Raw genomic sequence first — 21,176 nt, forward strand, 5'->3', positions numbered from 1 at the left:
GCCTCTTAACTGCGAGCCAAACCGGGACGCCCCGCCAGGCACTCCCACCGCTTCCCGTGCCTCCGCGCCAGGCAGCGCGAGCGGGAGGGAGCGACTCACTGATCCAGCGGAGATCAGTGCTGCCACGAGGTGACTGACCCCCCCCAGCCTCACGATTGCTGGCGCCAGCCCCAAAGAGGGTTTGGGGCACCCTTCTGCACAGCAGCCCCATCTGACCGGCCTGTCTACTTCCATGGGCTCTCTCCAGTGGCCGGCGGCTCTGAGCCTGAGCAGCGCTCCAGGAGACAGCATCAGAGGTGGCTTCTGATGCAGCACGTGCCTGGCACAGAGAGGGTTAACCCCTTCATGGTGCTGCTCTGCTCCATCAGGTGCTGGGCTCTGCACCAGCATCTCTGCCTGCCAAGGAGCCAGTGCTGTGGAGCAGCGTGCAACGCGGCCCCGGGCAGCGCAACGCGGCCCCAAGCCGTGCAACACAGCCCTGGGCAGTGAATGCAGCCCCGAGCCATGCAACACAGCCCCAAGCCGTGCAACGCTGCCCCAAGCAGTGCTATGCAGCCCTGAGCAGAGCAGTACCCAAGGCTGCTGGCAGAAAACCAGCCAGCACGAGCTTGATGAGGCAGAGCAGGGTGCTGGGCCAGCATCAGAGGGAGGCAGGCAACTGCTCTCAACACCCAGCAGGGCTTCACCCAGGGGAGAAGGGGGCAAACCACGCTTATCACACACAATCTGTGCCAATGGCAGGTCACTTCTTGTACTTCAAGAGCACCTGGCTTCGGCAAGCTCTGCTGCGGCAGCAGCACAGGGAGCAGAGCACAGGGTCTGGGAGCCTCCCAGACTGCCAGGCTCATGCGCCGGGATGGCCCCATGCACAGCTCCCCGCTGCGTGGTCCCTCGTGTCCTGGCACTGCTCTGCCGGGTGTCCGGCACACAGCCGTCCTCCAACAGGGGCTTCCTCCTGCTTCATGGGGTCAGAAATCACTGCTGACCTCATCCTTCTTCTCAGATGGGCCTTCACAAGGATCGAAGCCCTGGAAGAGGCTGGGGGGGACAGAAAGCCACCCCACTGCCCAGCCTCCCCGAGTGCCCTGGGGACCACAGGCTCCTGCTCCCCGCCGGCTCTCTGGGGCCTGAGTTTTCCCTGTCCCCCACACCGCAAGCAGCTCTTGCTGCACGTGCGAACACCCAGCATGGACCTTGCCGCAGGAGACAGAGGCAGCAGCCCCCCAGGCCACGAGACCCTGCCGGACACAAGCCTATTGAGTCTGGCGGCACTGCTGGGAGATGCCGAGCCACAGCACCACCATATGCCCTGGGCGAACTGGCCTGAGCTCCCACGCGTCTCCCAGAGGCAGCTGCTGGCAGTGGGGGAGCCTCCAAGCCCCACTACCAGGGGCCGCAGACACCAGTCCTGCTGCCACGGGAGGGCAGGGGCTGGCGTCCTCGGCATGACATGGCCAAGCTTCGCCATGAGGCCAGGAAAGCAGATGAGACCCTAAGGGCCTTAACAGGGGACCGGGTTCACCCCGCTTCATCTCGCCATGGCAGCAGGCTTTTGGTCCGGGCCGCAACCCAGAGGAGCATCATCATGGAGAGGCTGCAAAGAGCAGGGCATGTCCTCAGCACTAACAACTGCCGCGGCAGTGGAGAGACAGCCGCAGCCCACCCACCCGGACCCCTTCCCATCCTCAGCAGCAAGCCCTGACGCTCCCCCATCCCCAGGACCAAGCAGGACCCTGGCTGCCCCGCGGCAGCCGGCACCTGGCTCACGTACCTTCCTGTGCCCCGAGAAAAGCAGGCTGAGCTGGTGGATGGAGCCGCCATTCTTGGTGAGCTCCTTCTTGAGGGTCCTGGGGGAGGGCAGGGCCCAGTGGCCCTTGGCGCCCTGGCTGTCCGAGCAGTTGAGGGTGGTGTCGGAGGTGAAGCAGTGGCCCTTGGCCTCCTGCAGCAGGCTGCCTTCGCTGTGGGTCCGGCGCCGCAGGGAGCTCTGCACGCTCAGCGTGTAGACGGGCTGACAGCCCGACGTCTCGATCATGCTGCTGCGCTTCACCTCGCTCCTCTCCAGGTAGGGCTCATCACTGTCCTCCTCCTCCTCCTCCTCTTCGTCCTCCTCCTCATCCTCCTCGTCCTCGCCATCCGTGACGCCGTCTCCCGGGCCCCCGGCGCTCTGGCTGAAGGTGCTGTCGAGCCGCAGCTCAGGGATGACGAAGGCCGGTGCGGAGCTGTGCCGCTCCTCTACCCTCTCGGCAGCCGGCGGCAGCTTCTCGGCGGGGAGAGGCCCCTGCGCAGCCCCCGGAGCCTCCTTGGACTCGGCCGGAGCTGGTGCCTCTGTGGCCGGAGGAGCATCGCCCACCGCAACCTTCCCCTCCTCCGAGTGCATCTGCCCCGGCTTCTCAGCGTCCGTCTCCAGCATCTGCTGGGAAGTGAGAAGAGAAAAAAGGATGAAACCAGGAGCATCCCAAATCTCTTGCCGGCCACACGCCGAGGAGCCTCTCCGCTCCTAACGCCCCGACCCCCATTCACACGTGCCTAACAGTGCCCGTGCTGCTCCCGGCACTCGGCAGCTCCGGTGGCGGTGGCACGGACCCCGCTGCCGCTGGGTGGGAGGCAGGTCACCCATCGCTCCCAGGGCACCCGTGCTGGTCCCCAGCCCACACGAGCGCGGACCCCCGCAGCTAGCAGCGGGCCAGCAGCTCCGGAGCGGGTCGGGGACCTCCCAGCTCCAGCCACGTGGGCCCCGGGGAGCCCAGCGGTGCCCAGCAAAGGCGGGCAGCACCACGGCGAGCAGCTTTGGAGGAAATCCCGGCCATGGGGAGCCACCGAGCCAGGCTCGGCTACAGCCGGCAGCGCAAGGAAGAGCCGGTACCATCGTCCTTACCCTGGCTGACGCCCCAGTGCCCCTGGGACCTGCTGCGGGGGCTCAGCCCCACGGAGATCCTCCTGGCCCCGGCTGGGGTGCCGGAGGCTGGCAGGGCAGGCTGCGGAGGAGCCGAGCAAGCAGGCAGAACCAGAAACACCCGTCCGGCCGCTCCTGCCCCACGGTATCGAAACGCAAAAGGGAAGTGCCGGCCTCTGCTCGTCTGCCGATTGCCCAAGGCTCGGCCGGCCTCCGCGTCGCCGAAGGGCTCGGCCTCCCTGGCCCGGGGCCACGGGGCTCCCCGCGGCCGCCCTGCAAAGCCACGAGGTGCTTCGCGCCGCCTTCTCCCAGCGCGGGGTATCTGCAGCGGCGGGGGCTCGCTTCTGCCAGCTCGCCACGGCAGCCTGCGAAGCCAGAACGAACACCGGGCTCTCGCGGGGGAAAGCCCGGACCAGCCCGGGAAAAATCAACCCCGCTCTTGCGGCGTTGGTGAGCAAGCGGCTGGCAGAGGCTGCAAGCAGCCCCCGCGCCCCAGTTTGGTCCCCCCTACAACACGATTGCACCTCACATGGGGCCTGTCTGTGCTAAAAGGACAAAAACAGCATGCAAATACAGCAGGAAAAGTAGGAAAATGGGCTACGTCTTCCACCCTGGGAAATTCCACCCATTTCCCACCTCAGCAGATCCTGTAGGGTGATGGTGGGGGTTATACAGGACCAGCTCCAGGCAGCAGGTCCTGTCCCAGCAAAAAAATGTCACTTTATCCCCAGTTACAATCCAAGCACTCTCAGGAGCCCAACAGAAACCAGCCAGCGATGGCTGCGGTAACGCCACTGCGCCAGCCTGCTGTATAAATCAGGGTTTCTTCAGCTTCAGAAGGAGACGTGGCCCTGCAAACCGGTCCATCCAACCCTCCCATCCCTGCTGGAGCGCTCGGCCCCAGCCCCGGTGCTGCCAGGGCTGCCCAGGGGCCCAGGGTGGGAAGAGAGGTACCGAGGACCTGATGGAGGCAGGTGTCCCCATAACGTCATGGTTAGTGACGGCAAAGCCCTGGGAGCCAGCACTGCCAGCCCCAGGGAACCAGCAGCAGCTTCCCTCTCCCCTTGGAGACAGCAAACCCCCTGCTAAGCACTTCTTCCCCCTGCAGAGCCAGTTCGCGCGGATTATAACCTACCACTGGATTACACAGGAATTAAGAACGTATTTCACACTGCCCTAACTGCTGCCATTCCCAGAAAAAAAACCAGCAGTGTTTCAGCCCAGGCTTGGACACCAGCCACCCTGCACAGAAGGGATGCTGCAGAGACTGCTTTGCACCCGGCAGCACCCCCAGACCCGTGCCTGAGCTACCAGGCCTTGCTCTTCCAAAAAGTGGGCCAGATTTCCAAAAAGCTGCTCGCATTCAGCTGCCAGGGCCAGACGGAGAGGCATCGTCTGCCCTGTGGCCCATGGCCGGTGGGTCATCTGGGCAGCATGGGAAGGAGCCTGCCCACACCAGCCCGTGCCGCGATCTCCGCACATCCCGCACGCACACGCCCGGCGCGCTCAGCGTCAGCCCTGTGCACCCCTGCAAGCAACAGCTTTGCAAGACAGTCGCGCTGCCTCGCTGCAGCCAGCAGTTTAGCATCGCCTCAACTTCTGCCCCAGCAAGTCTGAAGATTAAAATTCTCCGTGTCCGTGTAGCAACGTGCCTTTTCTGGGCCGAGGACCAGGGAGCGACGTCCAGAGCCTGCCATGGCCTCAGCCCCGCCTGCGACGTCCGCCCCCAGCTCCCACAACACGAATGCTCGGCGGCATAGCCCCCCATCCTCAAAGCTCTTTCACTCCCCCGGTAATTTCTTGTAAAAAAAGTATGCTTCCAGACCCGCCATGCAATGATGCGATTTGCACCAGTGTGTGTTTTATTGATTCTATTTATGTGTTATTTATCTTGCAATCATTGTCAGCATTATTTCATGAAATAATTATAGGAAAAACCCACACAGCCTTCAGTCGCCTCCCTGCAAAGCCCTTGCCCCTCCCTGACAGCTGCCTATCTGTCCAGTCCTTCTGCTTAATATTGTTGGTTGCCCACATCAGATAAGGCCCTCGAAGGAAATGAACAGGCTCCTTTAAAATGAGAGACATTTTTGGATTAAATTAAATCCCTGTGCTAATTCAATCAGAGAACCTGCTGCTCTTCAGCAGCGTGGAGGATATGAGCAGGAGCCTCAGCGCCAAGCAAGGTTTCCATCTCAGGCTTAAAACATCGCCGGGGCTGTGAAATCCCATCCTCGCAGAAAGGGCTGTGGCTGAGCTCTGCTAACCTTCGTCTGCTGGTGGGGGAAAAAATAGGGAAGAGAAATGGCAGTAACATGGTCGCGGGTGGCTAACAAGCCCAGAGCATGGCTGGAGGCACTGGAGACTTCATCGTCACAAAGTCAAAGGCAACCTTGCTTGGAAAGGTGCCTGGAGGTGCAGTATCCTGCTCTCAGCTCCCCTGGGGCATCCCCTGGCCGTGACCCACCACCAGAACAAGCCAAGCTGAGAACCAGGACCTAGAGTCGCTCTGACCAGGTGTCCCCTCTCTACAGCACCCTGTCCTGGGTCTCCCTGTCCTGACCCATAAGGTCTAGCAGCTCTCCTGCATCATCCCTGAAGGTAAACGCACATGTCCAAGCAGCCAAGGCAGCACCCTCCAAGAAGGGGAAGAGAAAGTAGAAGAAAAGCCATCTCCGAGACCCAGCATGGCTTTCATGAGTAGCTTTAGGGAAGCAGGATGCATGCTGTGAGATCAGCACAACGGCACGGAGCTCCGGACTTGCTCCCATGTCTTTGCCTCTCCCTGAAGTCTCCAAGCATCTGCTCAGAGGACAGAAACGCTGCTGTAGAGTCTCAGCGGTGGCTGTGCGAGGGGAGGTGCAGGGTGTGCTTCTCTCCTGGAGAGACGCTGCCGCGGCTATCGTGGTCTCTGCTGCACTCTAAGCCTTCTCCAGCTGGCCAAGCAGAGGAGCTGGGAAGGCTAGTGAGTCAGTCCAAGTCTGATTTAGCCCAATTTGCCTCAGCAGAGTCCCTCTGGCTTTATGCTTGAAGGCATGAGAGCAGGACGATGCTCTCTCCCAGCCTTGCACTGGCCCCAGGATGTTGCCCTGACTCTGCACGTCCTCCTGGTTCAGACTCCCTCTCCCTTCGGGGAAGGCATCATTCACTGCATCAAAGGCTCTCCTGAAATCAAGACAGGGGAGAATTACTGCAAATCCTCTGCTCTTCAGTCTGTAATTTGATCAATTCTCTCCGGTTGCTGCTGCTCTGACGCCAGCAGAGCAAATTTCAACAAACAAATGTGGGTTTGTTAGTGCAGCCTCAATTTCTCCAGCGTTTCTTTAGATGACGTGCCCTTTCTGGTGGCCCGCAGCCTGGGACTTCCAGCTGGGGAAACGCTGGCCACAGCTACAGCACGGCTGTGACAGCAGCCAGCGCTGGGCTTTCCCTAAGTGACCAGTTCTCACATGCTATTGCAAGTGCTACGGTATTTGACAGCCCCTTTAAATCCACAGCTCTGGGAGGTCAGTGATTATTTCAGGATTATTTGAGGCTCTCAGCTTCTGATTTCAAAAACTATGCTCCTAACAGTCCTGTTGATGGAGACGCTGTGGCTCTAGTGCAGCTTGGACATAGGAAAACAGGATTCAGTCTTTCCCAGCTTCTGATGGGGATGCTCAGGTTTTGCAGCTCTGATTTTTCTCTTGCAAAGATACTGGTGAAGAGGGGACTAAACATGCTTAGGAGAATTGCAGCACCCTGCACTCAGGGGACTCTTCAGCCAAAATCAGGAATTCTGGAAAGCGGCAAAATCCCAAGCGCGAGAGCAAAGGACGCGCTGCACAGTCTGCGTACCCACCCACCTCGGCGAGGGGGAGCTGGAAAGACACCAAGTCCCGGAGCCGGCTTCAGCGTACGAGACCTGGCTCCTTCAATACCAAGTGCCTGCAGAAGGACATGTCGCCCCAGCTCCGGGCCAGGCGCCCCGCAGCCAGCCTCAGCCTGCTCTCCTGGGACGGCTGCTCGTCACAGAGCCTCCTCAGCGCCGCGGCAGAAAGACAGAGACTGGAGTTAATGGCTCTCCTGAGATATTGCTAGAGAAGCTGCTCTCATTTGCCATCCTCAGGCTGAACTCGATAGCTGAGGCCAGCCACATCCGTCATTAGTCCCATGGAGGAACCTCGCTGGCTGCAGCTCCTCTGAAATCTACCTTTGCGCAAAGATGCTCCCTCCTCACCCACTGCAAGAAGGGGTTAGCTGCATGGGAGTGAGACCAAGTCCTCTCCTGGGGGAATTTGGGGAGGACACGGTCACCAGATGAGGACAGAGAGAGGCTCTGGCCATGCCGCACCAGTAGGAAGGGCACATCCCTCCCCGTGCAGACAGCACTTCAGCGGGACGTCGGGGAAAGAGAGCGTATGGCACTCAAGGAAACACCAATGCTTCCAAAGTAGGTTTTTCCCAGAGTGGGAGAGAAAAAAACTACTATTTCACATTTTTTTTTAACACAGGCCAAACTATGCCCAGATCCACTGAGCCAGAAACCTCTAACGGGGCCCACGAAACGCTACCAAAACAATTAATGACGAGCACACTGAAACTTAATAAGTGACCATTAAAAACAGACCAAACACATGACGACAGCAAGCAGTATCTAACACACACCACAGGGTTGAGAGGAAGAGAACAAAGCCAGAAAGTTAAAGCAGAACTATGGAAACTTCAGAAAATTTTCATCCGAGTCATTTTGAAACTGCTCATGAGAAGCATCACCCCTGGGCAGCTCTGCTGCTCTCCGTCCTCGTGCTGCCGCCCAGCGCTGCCCGCAAAGGGCTGAGCATCACAGGGGCTACCCGGGCTCCGGTACGCCAGTGTTGGCCCCGCAGCAGGATACGGCCCCTTTGGCACCGTTGCTCCCACCAGTGCTCAAGGCAAAGGGATGGACCGGAGGAGCTTGCTCCAACGCAGCCGGAGAGGGAGCCCCGCTCTGCGCAGGGCTGGATGGAGGCCAAGGTCCCATTGCGCAGCAGGGCTTCATACCAGCTCCCTGCTTTGCTACCGAATCGATGAATAATTGATAACGAGCAATTAGCGTAACAGCAAAAGCAAGTCCTGATGGCTAATCCCGAAGAGCAGGATCCAGGCTGTGGCAGGGCGGGCAGGGGGGGATACACACGCCGACGGCGGTGCGACCGTTCGTACCTACCAAAACCCGCCGTGCTTGAAACGTCTCGGAGCCCTGGAAGGAGACAAAGTCCTCGGCGGGAGGAAATGATCCCATGTCAGCAGCCTGCGATAATCCCATTACCCTATTACCGTCATCCCCAACTGATTGCTCTGGAAATCCGGCCTCGGCAGGGTAGCGGCCGGCCCCGCCACCGCAGCGGCCGTGCTCTCCGCCGCTCCCCGGAGCAGCTCCGCCGTCCGCAAGGGAGTGGTGAACAGGCACTTCGGTTTGAGAGAGGGGAACAGCTTTCCCCGTAGCTAGCACCTGGCTAAATGGCAGAGGCACACGGAGCTGCCAGCGCTCCCATGGGTGTTGGGGAGCCCGCGGCGAGGCCGTGCCGGCGTGCCCGGGAAGGACGGCGCGGGCAATGTGTCACCCCGCAGCCAGGTCTCGGCGCGTTTCCGGCAGCCACCGCTGGGTTAATCGCCCCCCTGCATCGCTGATTTTGGCTTTTTTGTCCTTTGGGTTTAATCCCCCTCCGGTGCGGCTCGCAGGGCCGCCACGAGCCCAGCTGCACGCGGCACCATGCCACCGAGACGCAGCCTTGGAAACCAGGCGCCCGCGGGAGTTCGCCCCTTCTCCGCGGCGGGCAGGCGGCTGGCTCGCGTGGGATGCCCAACGGCACCGCGCAGTTTTGGGGTGAGCCCTCAGGAAGTGTCCTGGGACAAACACCTCCCCGTGCCCCGGATTATATCCAAGCCAAAATGCCGCTGGAGTTAACGTATACTTGCTGCAGCCACGGCACCAAGCTGCCTTCCCCAAACCGCAGCCTCCTCGTTCGTCCCAGCTCCGGTCCTCCCGCAGGAGGACCCCGGGCAGTCCTGTGCCGGGCCCTCGCTCCCCACTACAGCTACAAGCACATGCACCCCTCCGGCTTGAATTTGCCCATTCATCCCCAGTCCCCATGTTGCCCAAAAGGAGGGTTTACGAACAGCTAGAAAAGCCCCGGAGCAGCACGCCCATGACACGCTGCAACGTTGCCCACAGCGCAGCAAGAGCCAGCCCGACCGGGGCGGACGGCCCAGCCACACGCAGCCACAATTTGCAAGGGAAGTACAAAAAGCGCCCGGCAGTACGAATGCCCCCGCGTCCCTGCCGGCTGCTCGCTACTAACCCTCTGGAAGGAGCCCGATGGGTTACAAAGCCAGACGGGAGCGGAGGGGACTCTCCACCAGAGACAGAGGACGAGCCCAGGGCAGGACCGGCGCTGCAAACGGGACAGGCGCCGCTGATCTGAAAGGACCTCGGCGCTCCCGACCGCTCCGCTTCCTCGGCGCCCCAAGCTGCCGTGCCGGTACGGACCGCGGGCTCCCAACTTCCAGAGACACGTACCGAAACCAGGCGCTCAGTCGAACCCCAGCCGCAGAGGCCGAGCGAGCAGCATCTCCGCCGGTCCGCCGTGCCCTACGCGCGCCCACCTCTGCGGCTCGGTGGATGCTGGCGCAGCAGCCAGCCGCTGCTCCTGCCGTTATTAATGTCCGTGTCAAACGGCAGCTGTAGACGCCCCAGCTTCTCCCCAGACGCCGCTCCCCTGTGCCCGGCCGTCTATTTACAGCTCTGCTCGCGGCCCCTGGAGGCACTATTACCTGCTGATAAAAGTGGACGACCGCTCTGCCTCGAGGAAGATCTGTGCACCGCATGGAAGCCCTGAGCGGCCGCTTTCGCAGCTCCCCTTCTCCTGCCCGCTGCTGCCCCTGAGCAACGTCGAGCAGCAGACTAATTTCAGCAGCTCCCACTAAATGAAACCCTGCTGCAGCTCTGGGGTTGGTTTTTTTCCAAACTACTTTCTGCACGGCACTTTGCACCCACCTCTGTGCTGCAGTCCCTGACCAGCAGCTCAAGCCAAACGAGCAGGGACAGGATTTAAAGGGAGGAAAAATATGCAAAAGAATATACCTTCTCCCCGCAATGCTATTGTCCCAAGCAAACGGGACACGTGGCTCCTGCACCATGATGCTCCCCTTTCCTTCTCCTGGAAGAGCCATCTCCTGACACCCCCCCCCATACAAACACACGTCCATGCAGCACCCACCCTCTCCTCCTCGAGCAGAGCATCTGCCTCTCCTGCGCATCGGCTTCTCCTTGGAAGAAGAATTTTATTTCTATCTATTCTATTCTAATATTTCTATTTCTATTTCTATCTGTTCTATTCTAATATTTCTATTTCTATTTCTATTTCTATTCTAATATTTCTATTCTATCTATAATTCTATTCAAACGGCTGTTGAGCGAGACCACAGCGACGTGCGCAGCCACTGCCACGGCTGTTCGCCAGCAGCCGCCTGCCCAGCGGCAACCGCTGGCCCGTGGCTTCTCGCCTGGAGACAGAGCTCCAGTGTTGCCCGAGCCTGGCAGCCGGCTGCCGCCTCCGGACAGACCTGGCTTGGCCGGGTGATGCCGCTGGGTCGCCGAGCTGGAAGCTAATGAAGATGACGTCTGGATCATAAATAATCCTGACAGTCTGTGCTGGTACAAAAGCGGAGAGGTGGGAAAGGGGAAGGAAGGAGCGTATCCCATCATCCAGCCGAGGGCAGCCGGGCACGGAGGAGCGTTCGGAGGGGAAGAGCTGCAACGGGGACATGGGTTGAGCGGGTCCTGTTGCGTACCCCGCTCCAGCCTGGCCCAACCTTGAGCAAAAACCCGACTGTTTCCCCCATCCAGGTGAGCGCCACGGTCACGGGGAGAGACCAGTCACTTCTGCAAAACCCCAGCGGGTCCCCACAAGGGCCACACGGCCCAAAAGCCCCAGCCCCGCCAAGAGCTGGCACCCCTCGCGCGCGTGCCGTGGTCTGCCCACAGAGCAGGAGCCCGAGCCGATGCGTTCAGACAGCGCAGAGCCAACACAATTTTTTTTCCCCCTCCACTGCAGGAAACAACCACCTCGAAGATGAGGATCTGGCACCGCGGCTTTGCCTAGGACTGACATCAAGAGCAAATCCAGGAAAAGAGCAAAGGAATCCGAACAGTGCAGACGGCAGCCAGGCGGGGTCCAAAGCCGCACACAAATTCCCGAAATTCTGCCACCAAGTCAGCACATCAGGAAGGTGCCTGCTACGGGGCAGAAAGCTGAGCTTCACGGAGGGCACACGGGACCCAGCTGGGCGCAGGAACAAGCCCCGTCTCCCGCTCCCTCCCCGCGCGCTGGGCATCACCCGGAGCCCCCAGCACTTTGCACTCACCCCTCGGCTTTGCAAAGATACCAGCGTTCAAGGCACTTTTTGCAAAGGCAGATTTTCACCCGGGACCTGGGTCGCCTTGTTCCCGCAGGGCACGGGCAAGTCCCCGAGGACTCAGCTCGGCTCCCGGCTGCAGAGCCTGCCGTGCCGCGCGCTCGCAGCCCCCCGCCGCGCTAGCGAGCGAGAGCATCGGCAACTACCTGGCAGAGAAGGCATGGGAAGAGGAGCGCTCCAGCGGCCGAGCCAGCCGTCCCCCCTCGCGCAGCCGGCTCCCCCCCTTCGCAGGGAGCGCCGCGCCGGAGCACTTTCGCTGGCTTCATTAAATCACATCAGCGCTGCATTAAACCACTTAGCCTGCGCCTTTGACCACCCCGTTCAAATGATCCGAGCGCTGCTCAACCCCCGGGCTGCCGGCAGCGCTCGCCGCAGCTCGCTGGCTCCCGCCAGCCCTTCTTCACAAGAAACAGCGTCTCCAAGGGTTTAAAAACGCCTCTGTCCAGGGTGAAACCCAAAAGTGCCGGGGCTGCTCGAGTCCCCGCTATGTCCCCGTGCCCTCCTGTTCAGGGGGACACGTGAAGGCACGTTGCTGCAGCTGGACGTACAGCCCACAGCATCCAAGAAATGGGAAAGAGCCGCTTTTGTAAGGGCTTCAGAGGCAACCCAAGCCCCCGCGCTCCCGCTGCTGGAGGGTGGGCAAGCGCGAAGGCACGGCCAGAGCCACCCCGAGAGCCTCCCTGCAGCCTGCGGCATGACCAGGAAGAGGAGAGCCATGGCCAGGTCTCAGCAGTGGGAGAGATGCAACCCTTGGGCTGGGAAGGGGGGAATAACCCCGGAGCCCTCACCCAGCGCAACCTGCCAGGCGAAGCCCAGGTTCCCAACGCCCCATAGCACATCCCTGCACTGGGGACCACGAGTCAACCAAATCACAAGAAAGGACTGAAGGATAGTGAGTGGGGTGAAGGATCTCCTCCAGGGCCCCTCAGCTCCCATCCGAGCTCATCCGTACTGCAGGGAATTAACAGCAAGGCCACTGCACAAAGAGGGTCCCTAAATTCACAACGAGGTATCTGAGACCCGCTTGGAAACCTCACAGCTACCTGTAAACTCACCCAGCACCACCTTTGCTGCCCTAGTTGCATCAGGGGCTCGTTGCCGTAAAAGAAGGCTACAAGCCCAGGAAGCAGGCAGCTTTTGCAGCACAGCTCAGGCAGAGGCTCGCCAGGCCAACCGCAGCAGAAAGAGCCGCACTGAGCACTCAGCATGGCCCCACTTGCGGTCAGACAAACTGCATCGAGGTCTTTGATGTTTGCAGCCTCGTTCGCGTGTGCTGCTATCTCCTCTTTAACTCCTCTCTCAACAGAGAGGAACTCCAAGCCTGGCTCTTCTCCTGGCCCCGGTGCATCTTCTCCGTGTCCTGGCACGGTGATGCTACGAGCATGCCGAGAGCGCGGCCACGCAGCAGCCAGGCTGCCGGGGAGCCTCGTCGCCAACGGCCGGAGGGCCACGAAACCACAAAGCGGTCGCAGCACGCTCGCCCCTGCCGTCCTCAGGCCGTCCAGCACCCATCTTCCCCGGCCGCATCCTTCCAACGCACTCGCCCTCACTGCACTGCGGGGGGTCCTGCTAGGAGGGAGGCAAGGGGCAGAGGGATGCGCGTTGCAGATCGTCCCCTAGATAAGCTCATTTCATCAAGTCTTTTAGGAAGCCGCTACGCACTCAGGAGCTTTAGCTGATGATGTGAGGAGCAACACACAAGCACCAGCCCAAGCAGACGCCGGGGCAGGCGAAGCACCCTGTTCCCCCGTGCAACAGCCTCCCGAGGGGGCTGTGCGGATTCGGGGTCTCGTTTGCTCTGAGGGCACTGGGGCCTCAGGCAGGAAAGGTTTCATCTGGATATTTAATGGGACAGAGCTGAACTGGCGCCTGACTTCACAGGGGGAAAGGGTCCCCAGTCCCCAAACCTCCAAAATTGCCACATGGCTGAAGCGGCCTTTGGCTGTCCTCAGTACCGAGCCCTTCCAGCCCAGGGCCAAGGAGCTGGGCTGCGCTCACCGGTGTGGAACAACGTGCGGATTTGCTTTACCTTTGCAACCCAGCTCGTAAGTGCTTTAACCCTCATGGGGGCAGAACAAACTGCAACGCTTCCTCCTCCTTGGGAGCAGGCCGATAAGGTGACCGACATGCCGGGCGGGAGGGCACCTGGCAGAGGGCAGGCTGGACCTTTGGCTGCTTTTGTGATGGGTTTAGCCCTGTCGGGCCCCACATGACGGCATCCCAGCAGGAAAAGCTGGCTCCGATGGACCTCCAAGGCTTCCCGCACCTTCGGCTGTGCCCTGGCTGCTCCATGGCAGCAGGCGAAGAGGGACCCTGGGGCAGAGCTGCTGCCCTGAGCACAAAGCAGGCAGCTAGGTCCCAGCCCAAAACACCTCAAGAAGGACGCTGGGCCAAAAAAAAAAAAAAAAAAAAAAAAAAAAAAAAAACAAAACCCAAAGCGAGAAGGTTCCTGCCTTCCTTCCCCTCAAACAGCTGATCACGCTCCGACGGCACTGCGGCTGAGCGAGGTGCCCCAGGAACACTGGGTCCGAGCGCGTCACCCCAGCTGTCCCCAGCCCTGAGGCTTGTCATGGCCACCCTGACGCTAGTGGCCCCTGGGCTGTGCCAGCCCGAGGGCTCACGGGGCCACCTGCCCCAGGCAGGTCCGGGAACCAATCCGGTGCAAAGAAAAAGGCTTTAGCAAGGGTGTTGCTGACAGTGACCGGGGACAGGGACAGGGATAGGGATGGGGACAGCAGTTGCTGTGAGCCCCATTGCGCAGAGCCTTTCCCCCCGGCTCTGGCTCCCCCCCTCCCGCGGACGCCCGGCACGGCGCAGCCGCAGGGAGCACATGGCCCTCCGCCGCTCTGCTTTCAATCATCCCTCGATTACACACTGTTTGCTTTTGTTGACAGCGCATTTACTTGGACTTGTCAAACGGGCTGTAAATAGTGAGAGAAACAGCCCTGCCCTTCCTGCCGGGAGAAAGGGGCAGGAAGGGGCTGGACGGTCCCTCCCGGGCCGCGCAGCCTCCGTTCCCAGTGCGGGAGCCAGCGCTGCTGGGAAGGGCAGAGCACGGTCCACGCCTGCTCCCACCAGCCACGGGAGAAGGATGCGCGAGCAGGCTTTGCCCGGCGCAGAGGACCCACCACATCCCGCGGGAAACGCGGGAGCGCCCATCCTCGACTCCCACGTCCGCACCACAAAGCATCCATAATTATTTAGGCTTAAGGATAATCTGCATCGTTCAGATACAGCCAGCCATCATCCGCGAGGCAATCTCAGGTCATGGAGTCAGGAGGAAGAGCAGTCAGCCGTTCTGAGCGTGGAAGACACAAAGAAACACGCGGTAAGGATGGAGGTGGTCAGAGCAGGTTGTTATCATCAGGGTGTTGTTCCACCGCTATTTTCTCTGGCAGCAAAACCAGCTGGAGACGCTCCAGCCCCGGCGCCTCGTCCTCGCCCCTGTTCTGCAGTTTGCCATCTCTTCCACCGCGCTAATGCAATCTTTTGCGGAGCCAGGCTGCAAACAGGAGCACTGCAGCGATGTAAGGTTAAAAAAAACAACAACAAAAAAAAAGCACCGTGCTCTGGGCAGATGGTCGCATCTGGCCCAAGGAGGCAGTCTCGCTAACTCGATTAATTCAGAAAGCTACTTTTGCTGTAATCGCAGGGCTGCGGCTGTGCTTCCACACCAGCCCGAGCCTATCGCCAGGCTCCGCGCATCCCCGTCTGGGGAAGCCTGGCACCCGGCAGGGTCACTCGGGGATCCGTTTCACAGGGCAGATCCCTGCACAGCACAACCGAGAGGCAGGAGCAGCCCCCCAGGGCAAACCCGCACCTGAGGATGAGGATGGGGAAAGTTTTGCACCCTGAGAAAACATCCACAAAACCCTCCCATTGACTGATGTGCTGCAGACGGCAGGATGGGCTCACCGCAAAGTGTGATCTAGCCTCTTTGCAGCAGCAGGAGCAGAGAGCCAGAGCGGATGGGCAGCTGGCCAGAAGGACCCCATCACCAGCCCCAGTTATCTTCAGATAAATCAGCAAGGGTCCTGCCACCGTCGTGGTTATTCCTCACAGCTTTCTCTTCCTTCCTCTCCAAAAGCAGGCGCTAGCCACTGCACGCTGAAATTAGCTGCTCTGAAACCAGCTGCTGTCAGAGAAAGTGCCCCACGCAGAGTGCAGACCTCCATGCCTGACACCGTCCCCCAAAAAGGTTCCTGAGGGTGGTAACAACCTCTCTGCAGAGCTGCCTGTATGAACGAACCTGGACCTTCCTCCCCTTGGCGCTGGCCTACACCGGCATGGCTCAGAGGGCCTTGAAACACAAGCGATGCCACCCCGAAGCCCAAAACGTGTCTGCTTCTGACAGCTCCGAGAATTTGCAAACATGCAAACTCTCCTTCACCAGGTTGGCCACCTCCTCTCCAGGTGCGACCATCCCACCGGGGATCCTGTGCGCCATCCCTTCGCAGGAGCCCTCCGCGCTGCCCAAAAGATTCAGCAGAAAGGACTTGGGAACTAACACAGCTTCTCATCCATGGCTTAAAGCAGCATTAACATGGTGAAGGGAGAGCTGGTACCAGCTCACGTCCTGGCATTGCATCCACAAAAGCTGGCGAAAATGCTCTCTGCTGAAACAGGGCCCCTTTCTCCAGCTTCAGCGCACAGCTGGCACCCAGCACATCTCTGCCTGGCACTGCGGCTGAGCCGGCCCGGCGCTCCCAGCCCTCTTCAGAGCCCAAACACCCCGCAGCTGCGCTCCGGCCGCGGCGCAGACAGCTGCCTCTTGCCAAGCCAGAGTAGTTTTGAGGGCCTCGCAAATCAGATTCCTGTTTGGAGCAGAAATCAGCTGTGCAGAGGCCGGTATTTCTAGCTGTAATTGGTCTATTCACAGAGCACACACGCTGTCCTGTTTCCTTAAATAGCCGTAGTATCGAATGGCTCGCGAGCAAGCGGCAAAGCGAACGGTTCACGTCTCCGTTCCGAGCAGCAGCCAGCTTTCCCAGCTCCCGAAGCCTCCCGCCGCGCTGCCTCCCCCGGGGAGACGTCCGCAGTGCCAGAGCGGCCAGGGGCAGGCTGGTCACCGCAGCCCCGGCTTTGCAGCTGGCTCGTAGCAGGCAGCGCAGACCCGCACACGTGGCAGCCCTCCCTGCTCAGCAGAGAGCCTGGGCACCTCGCCGGGCATCCTCACCCTTCTGCCTGCTGGACGCGGCCTCCTGCACAGCGGCTCCTCCTTCTCCATGGCGTTTCTTCTTGCACTGCTGCCCTTTACGATCAAGCTTTAAAATCGCAGTCACTTTGCACCTTGCCGGGAGGAGGACTGGTTATGTGACCTCCCCTACGCGCCTGGCTGTTGGTCTCGCTGCTCTGTCTCTCCTCCCTGCCCCGCATCCCACCACAAGCCTTTGGCAGGCCCAGGCGAAACCCCCTTGTAATAACTTTGGAGCGGCTCATGCCCACTCTCAGCCACACACGAGGAGCTCCCCGTCAGCCTGCATGGCACAGAAAAGCCTTGGAAAGGTTTGTGCTGTCTTCTACAATATTTTTTCAACTGCCTCTTTAGCTGCCTTACAACAGGGGCTGCAATTTGGTAGCCAGACCCCTTCACCAGCACCAGGAACAGACAGGCTCCAGCTCTCTGCTGTGAGCCACAGGGCTTGTAGACAGCCAAGATCAGAGGATAATCCCACACCCTGCCAAGAACGTGGAGTTTGGGGCGGGGGGAGAGACCAGAGACATTGCCTGAAAACCCAGACAGTCCCAAAGCACGTGATGTGTTGTGATGGAGAGATGCCAAGATCACCCCTTTCGGGGATCTGGGACACCCAGATTTTTACATGTCCCACCTTAGTCCTTAACGCTAGCACCCATGGCTGGATCCACGAGAGAACAGAGCCATGCCAAGCTCTCCAAGAGTGGCCCAGCCACACACACACGCTTGCACACACGGACACCCCGCATGCAGGCCGAGCAGCCCGTATCTCTGCAGAGCTGCCCTGCTCGCAGACAGCTACGGTCAGGCACCCTCCAGACCCTCCGCCTGGGCATCTGCGTTGTGCCAGCAAGACAGATCGTGGAGAAGCAAGAGACACAGCAGAGTCTTGTCACCTGATTGAATAAGCTGCCCTGGGCTATTTGCATTTCTATAGATTTGGTTGCTAACTAGGTTCTCAGGCTTGCTATGTTGTTGCTATTTTAGTACGTCTGAAACGTGCAGGAAAAGGAATCTGGAGGCTCTGTCTCCTGCAGAGACGATGTTTGTGCTGACCCAGTTTGGGACACTGCAGAGCAAAAGCCACGTTGTCTCTGCCTCTGATTTTGGGAGACAGCTCAGCTGCCTGCTCCCGCTTTCATCTGCACGTATGGCAAGAGTGAAAGCCTGCTGCCTTCAAGCAAGACAGGACCAAGCAGCAAGACTCTATCCCCACATCATTGTAGCTATGCTTCCAGCTCAGCCGTGGGGCAGGAGCAGCTCCGTCAAGATTCATCAGCACAAAGGAAGATATTTGAGTGTTTTTACCTCCAAGATACCCACTTGCTGAGATTAAAGCTCTTTAAATGCTTCCACTGTGCTTGGCGCAGGGCACTTCTCTTGTCCCAGAGCAGCGAGTCACCCACAAACAGTCGGAACTCAGTTCCCAGGGGAACAAGATGAGCCCAGTACGAATTGCCACTATCCCAAACAACCCCTTGGTGGCAGCCCCAGCCATGAAGCCAAGCGGACGGGAGATGCTCCCCACACCCGCACAGGGGAGGCATGCCCGGCAGTGCTTCCGACCTGTTCCACACGCACGTTTCTCTTGCCAGCACTCCCAAGACAACGCTCTTGGGCCAGGTTGAAGCTGGTTCTGCCTTGCTAGGTATGAAAAACAGCATTCATCAAATGACCTTTGTGTGCTTTGAGGGCACCTGCTGAGACCAGATTGAACATTTGAGCCCATCCGACCGCACATCTCCGCCACGCTGCTCCCGTGACCTGGGCCTTTTAAGCAGGGCCCAGACTTCATGGGTTGAACTTCACGCTCTGCGTTCAGTCCTGCCCTAGAGCCACACACCAAGGGAAGCAGTTAAAGGCAGCACGCTGGGTTGTGCGGCCTCAGCTGTCCGAATACAGATGCCAAGAGGCATCAGGAGCAGTCTGTTTGCTGAAGTCTGCCTCAACTTGGGTCAGTGGAGGCAAATGCAATAAATGCTTCCCTCAGCAGGGCAGGAAGCTGCAGACACAGCAGCCCCCAAACACAAACCCACTCCTCACCTGGAAAAAACAGCCTCAGGAACGGCTCTCCGGGCAGGAACATGACCTGAGCTAAGTCCCTGCGGCAGGCAGAGCCCAGAGACGCTCCTAGGAGGGTTTTCTAGCAGGAGGGCTGGCCGCCGCATGGGTGGCTTACCTTGTTCTCCATAGGAGCCGATGCCGGATGTTGCTGCTTAGTGATGTTCTCAGCCAGACACCAGCAGATCCTCTTCTTCTGCTCCTGGGAGTAAGCCTCCAAACTTAATAAGCACTCCGACTTCTGACGTAAAGGAAACACAGGCAGAGAGAAGGTCATTAGCAGCGTGTCACAGGCCCCGGCTTTGTTTGCAAACTACTTGCTTCCAACACACTGAATCAAATGAACCTAAGTATAACAGGTGCACTAGCACCAAATACATGCCCAGCGCTCTGGGCACGGGAAAGCAAAATGCATGGGTATTTAGCTTCAAAGTGGCACCTCCTCCAGGCGCAGGGCGACAGGCTGCTGTGATACGGAGCAGCAGCTTTTTGCTCTAATAAGTGGGAGCGAGCAGGTAAGACACAGCCAGAACACCAGCAACGCTGCACTCTGTGACACCGCAGTGGAAATGCGTCTATTAAGCTAATCTAGAGAGTGCAAATTGTTCTTTGCCGTACGCAAACATTAATGAGAAGCCACAGCGTGAACTGATGAAAAACAAGCGCCTTTGGGCTGGGCAAGGCTGGGAGGATGGCAAAGCTCAGGAGAAGCGATGGCATCGAGTTTGCAGAAACGGGCCAGACTCTCCCTTTCTGCTCCTTTAGCGAGGCAGACACATCAGGGGTCATTTTGAGAGTGATGCTCTAGCTCTGATCATACACGATGAGCAACACACAGTGAAGAAGAAATTGAGGGAAACGATAGAAACTCATCCCAGCTGAGCCCGCCTCAAGCCTGTTCTGGCCTGGCCACCTCCCCTCATGCCCTGTTCCCTCCCCTACATACACACACACACACACACTTTCTGTATGGACCTGTTCTTCTTTAACATGTCTTCTTTGGACCACATCCCACCCATTTAAGAAACTTTGACAAAATTCCCTCAGCAAATGTCTCCCAGACCCTGGACTGCTCATCTCTTGTACTAAAAATTAAGCATGGGTTAGCAGTTGATGCCTGTTGGGATTTTGCCGGTCTCTCTTTTTAAAGAGTCCAGAAATGCCCGTGGCTGGATTATCTCATTCTGTGGCTAGATGTGAAAAAAGTGGAAGTTTAAGGCAGAACTGTGAAGAATAAACAGTCTTGCATGAAAAGGGCATAGAAAAGGCCTTTCATTTCCCCCTAGGATTTCCTTCCAGAAGGGCAGGTCTTGGCTAGCCAATTTTTCCCATAAAGGTCAGCAGAGAACTAGGGAACTTGCAGCTTTGTGACTCAAGAGACAACACAACCAAAAGGGGAAATGCCTTTTAGTCACACCATTTACAATTCCCCCCCCCCCCCCCCACTGGATGCCAATTCATTCATGTTTAATCCAAAAACCCTACCAAGGAGGTAAATAAACCAACCTCACACGTCAGCTATAGAGAAAGAGATGCCCTAATCCAGTTCTTTGCCCCTCCAGGGACACTGGCAGGGGAGACAAGATTTGATATTTCTGATGTCAGTACGTCACCACATTATTCCTACAGTTGAAACAGGCTTAAACATTAAAAATGAATGCTCAGACTTACTTATACATCACCAACATTAAACAGTGATTCATGATTCAGGGATGCAAGGTGGTGGGGGAGCCTCCTTGCCCCACTGACACTGGGCTGCAGTGCTCTGAGCATCCCTGGAGGGACACTGAGCTCTTTCCACCCCAGACTTCCCCATCTCTCCCACCCCTCCAGTTCCCCAGGCGAGCAGTTCTCCAGGCTGCACCACGCTGGCTCGTTCCTACAAAGCTACGTAATCGTTCTGACTTTCGGAGGAGAGGACAGTTACCAGTCTGCCGTGCTGGAAATCTGGGGTGGCATTTCCCCACCCAGCACTCTGGGCAGAAGGGAACAATTTTAAGCACTCAGCCAAGCCCAAAAGACATCAGTGCAGCTGAGTCTGGTGACCACAGCGAAGCTGTAACTAATGCCCACTCCGGTCCACACCGAGCTCCTGCAATTCCCCCGGTGGGAGGCTTAAAGCGATTCCAAGGGCATTTCATATCCCCTTTATTGTGACGGATGCACGACTTGCCTATTCCCGCTGTGCAGCCCCTGGCTGATTCAATTACAGTCCCCATCTCTCTGATTGCATTTGGCAAGTGATGCTCAGCCCCCACCAGCTGCTTGGAGAGAAGGACCCTCTTCCTCTCCGCTCAGCTGCGGCAAGCTGCCAGGGCTGCCCAGACAGAGCCACCTGGGGAATATTAAAGCCTCGAGAAGAGACTGCCCTCTGATCCAAGAAGTCAGAGGGGAGAATCAACTGTCCCACTTTTTTCAAACTATTTCTCTGTTATCTAACTGGGGAGCCCACGCTGATGCATCTCCTGGGCATTGCAGGCAGGGCTGAGGGGTGACATGAACGGCATTGGTCCAAATCTCTCAACCCCAGCACGTTTTACATGCATTTCTACATGGTGGCAGCGAGATCTCAGCACCTTATTCCTC

The 21,176-nt window shown here is 58.8% G+C and overlaps 1 protein-coding gene across 5 annotated transcripts in view; it reads right to left on the minus strand.

The window, feature by feature from the left end:
• RGS3 (regulator of G protein signaling 3) overlaps positions 1 to 21,176 on the minus strand; it is a 96,078-nt gene that overhangs the window by 9,993 nt on the left and 64,909 nt on the right. For 3 of the 5 annotated variants that reach the window (XM_064523598.1, XM_064523600.1, XM_064523602.1), the window contains 2 exons: positions 18,709 to 18,831; positions 1,772 to 2,413 (listed from right to left, as the gene is read on the minus strand). In XM_064523598.1, coding sequence (XP_064379668.1) covers positions 1,772 to 2,413; positions 18,709 to 18,831 — 765 coding nt within the window. The remainder of the gene's footprint in view (positions 1 to 1,771; positions 2,414 to 18,708; positions 18,832 to 21,176) is intronic. The other 2 variants (XM_064523599.1, XM_064523601.1) reach the window with 1 other exon arrangement.

Source organism: Dromaius novaehollandiae, chromosome 20, assembly GCF_036370855.1.
Source record: "Dromaius novaehollandiae isolate bDroNov1 chromosome 20, bDroNov1.hap1, whole genome shotgun sequence".
Lineage (NCBI taxonomy): Eukaryota > Metazoa > Chordata > Aves > Casuariiformes > Dromaiidae > Dromaius > Dromaius novaehollandiae.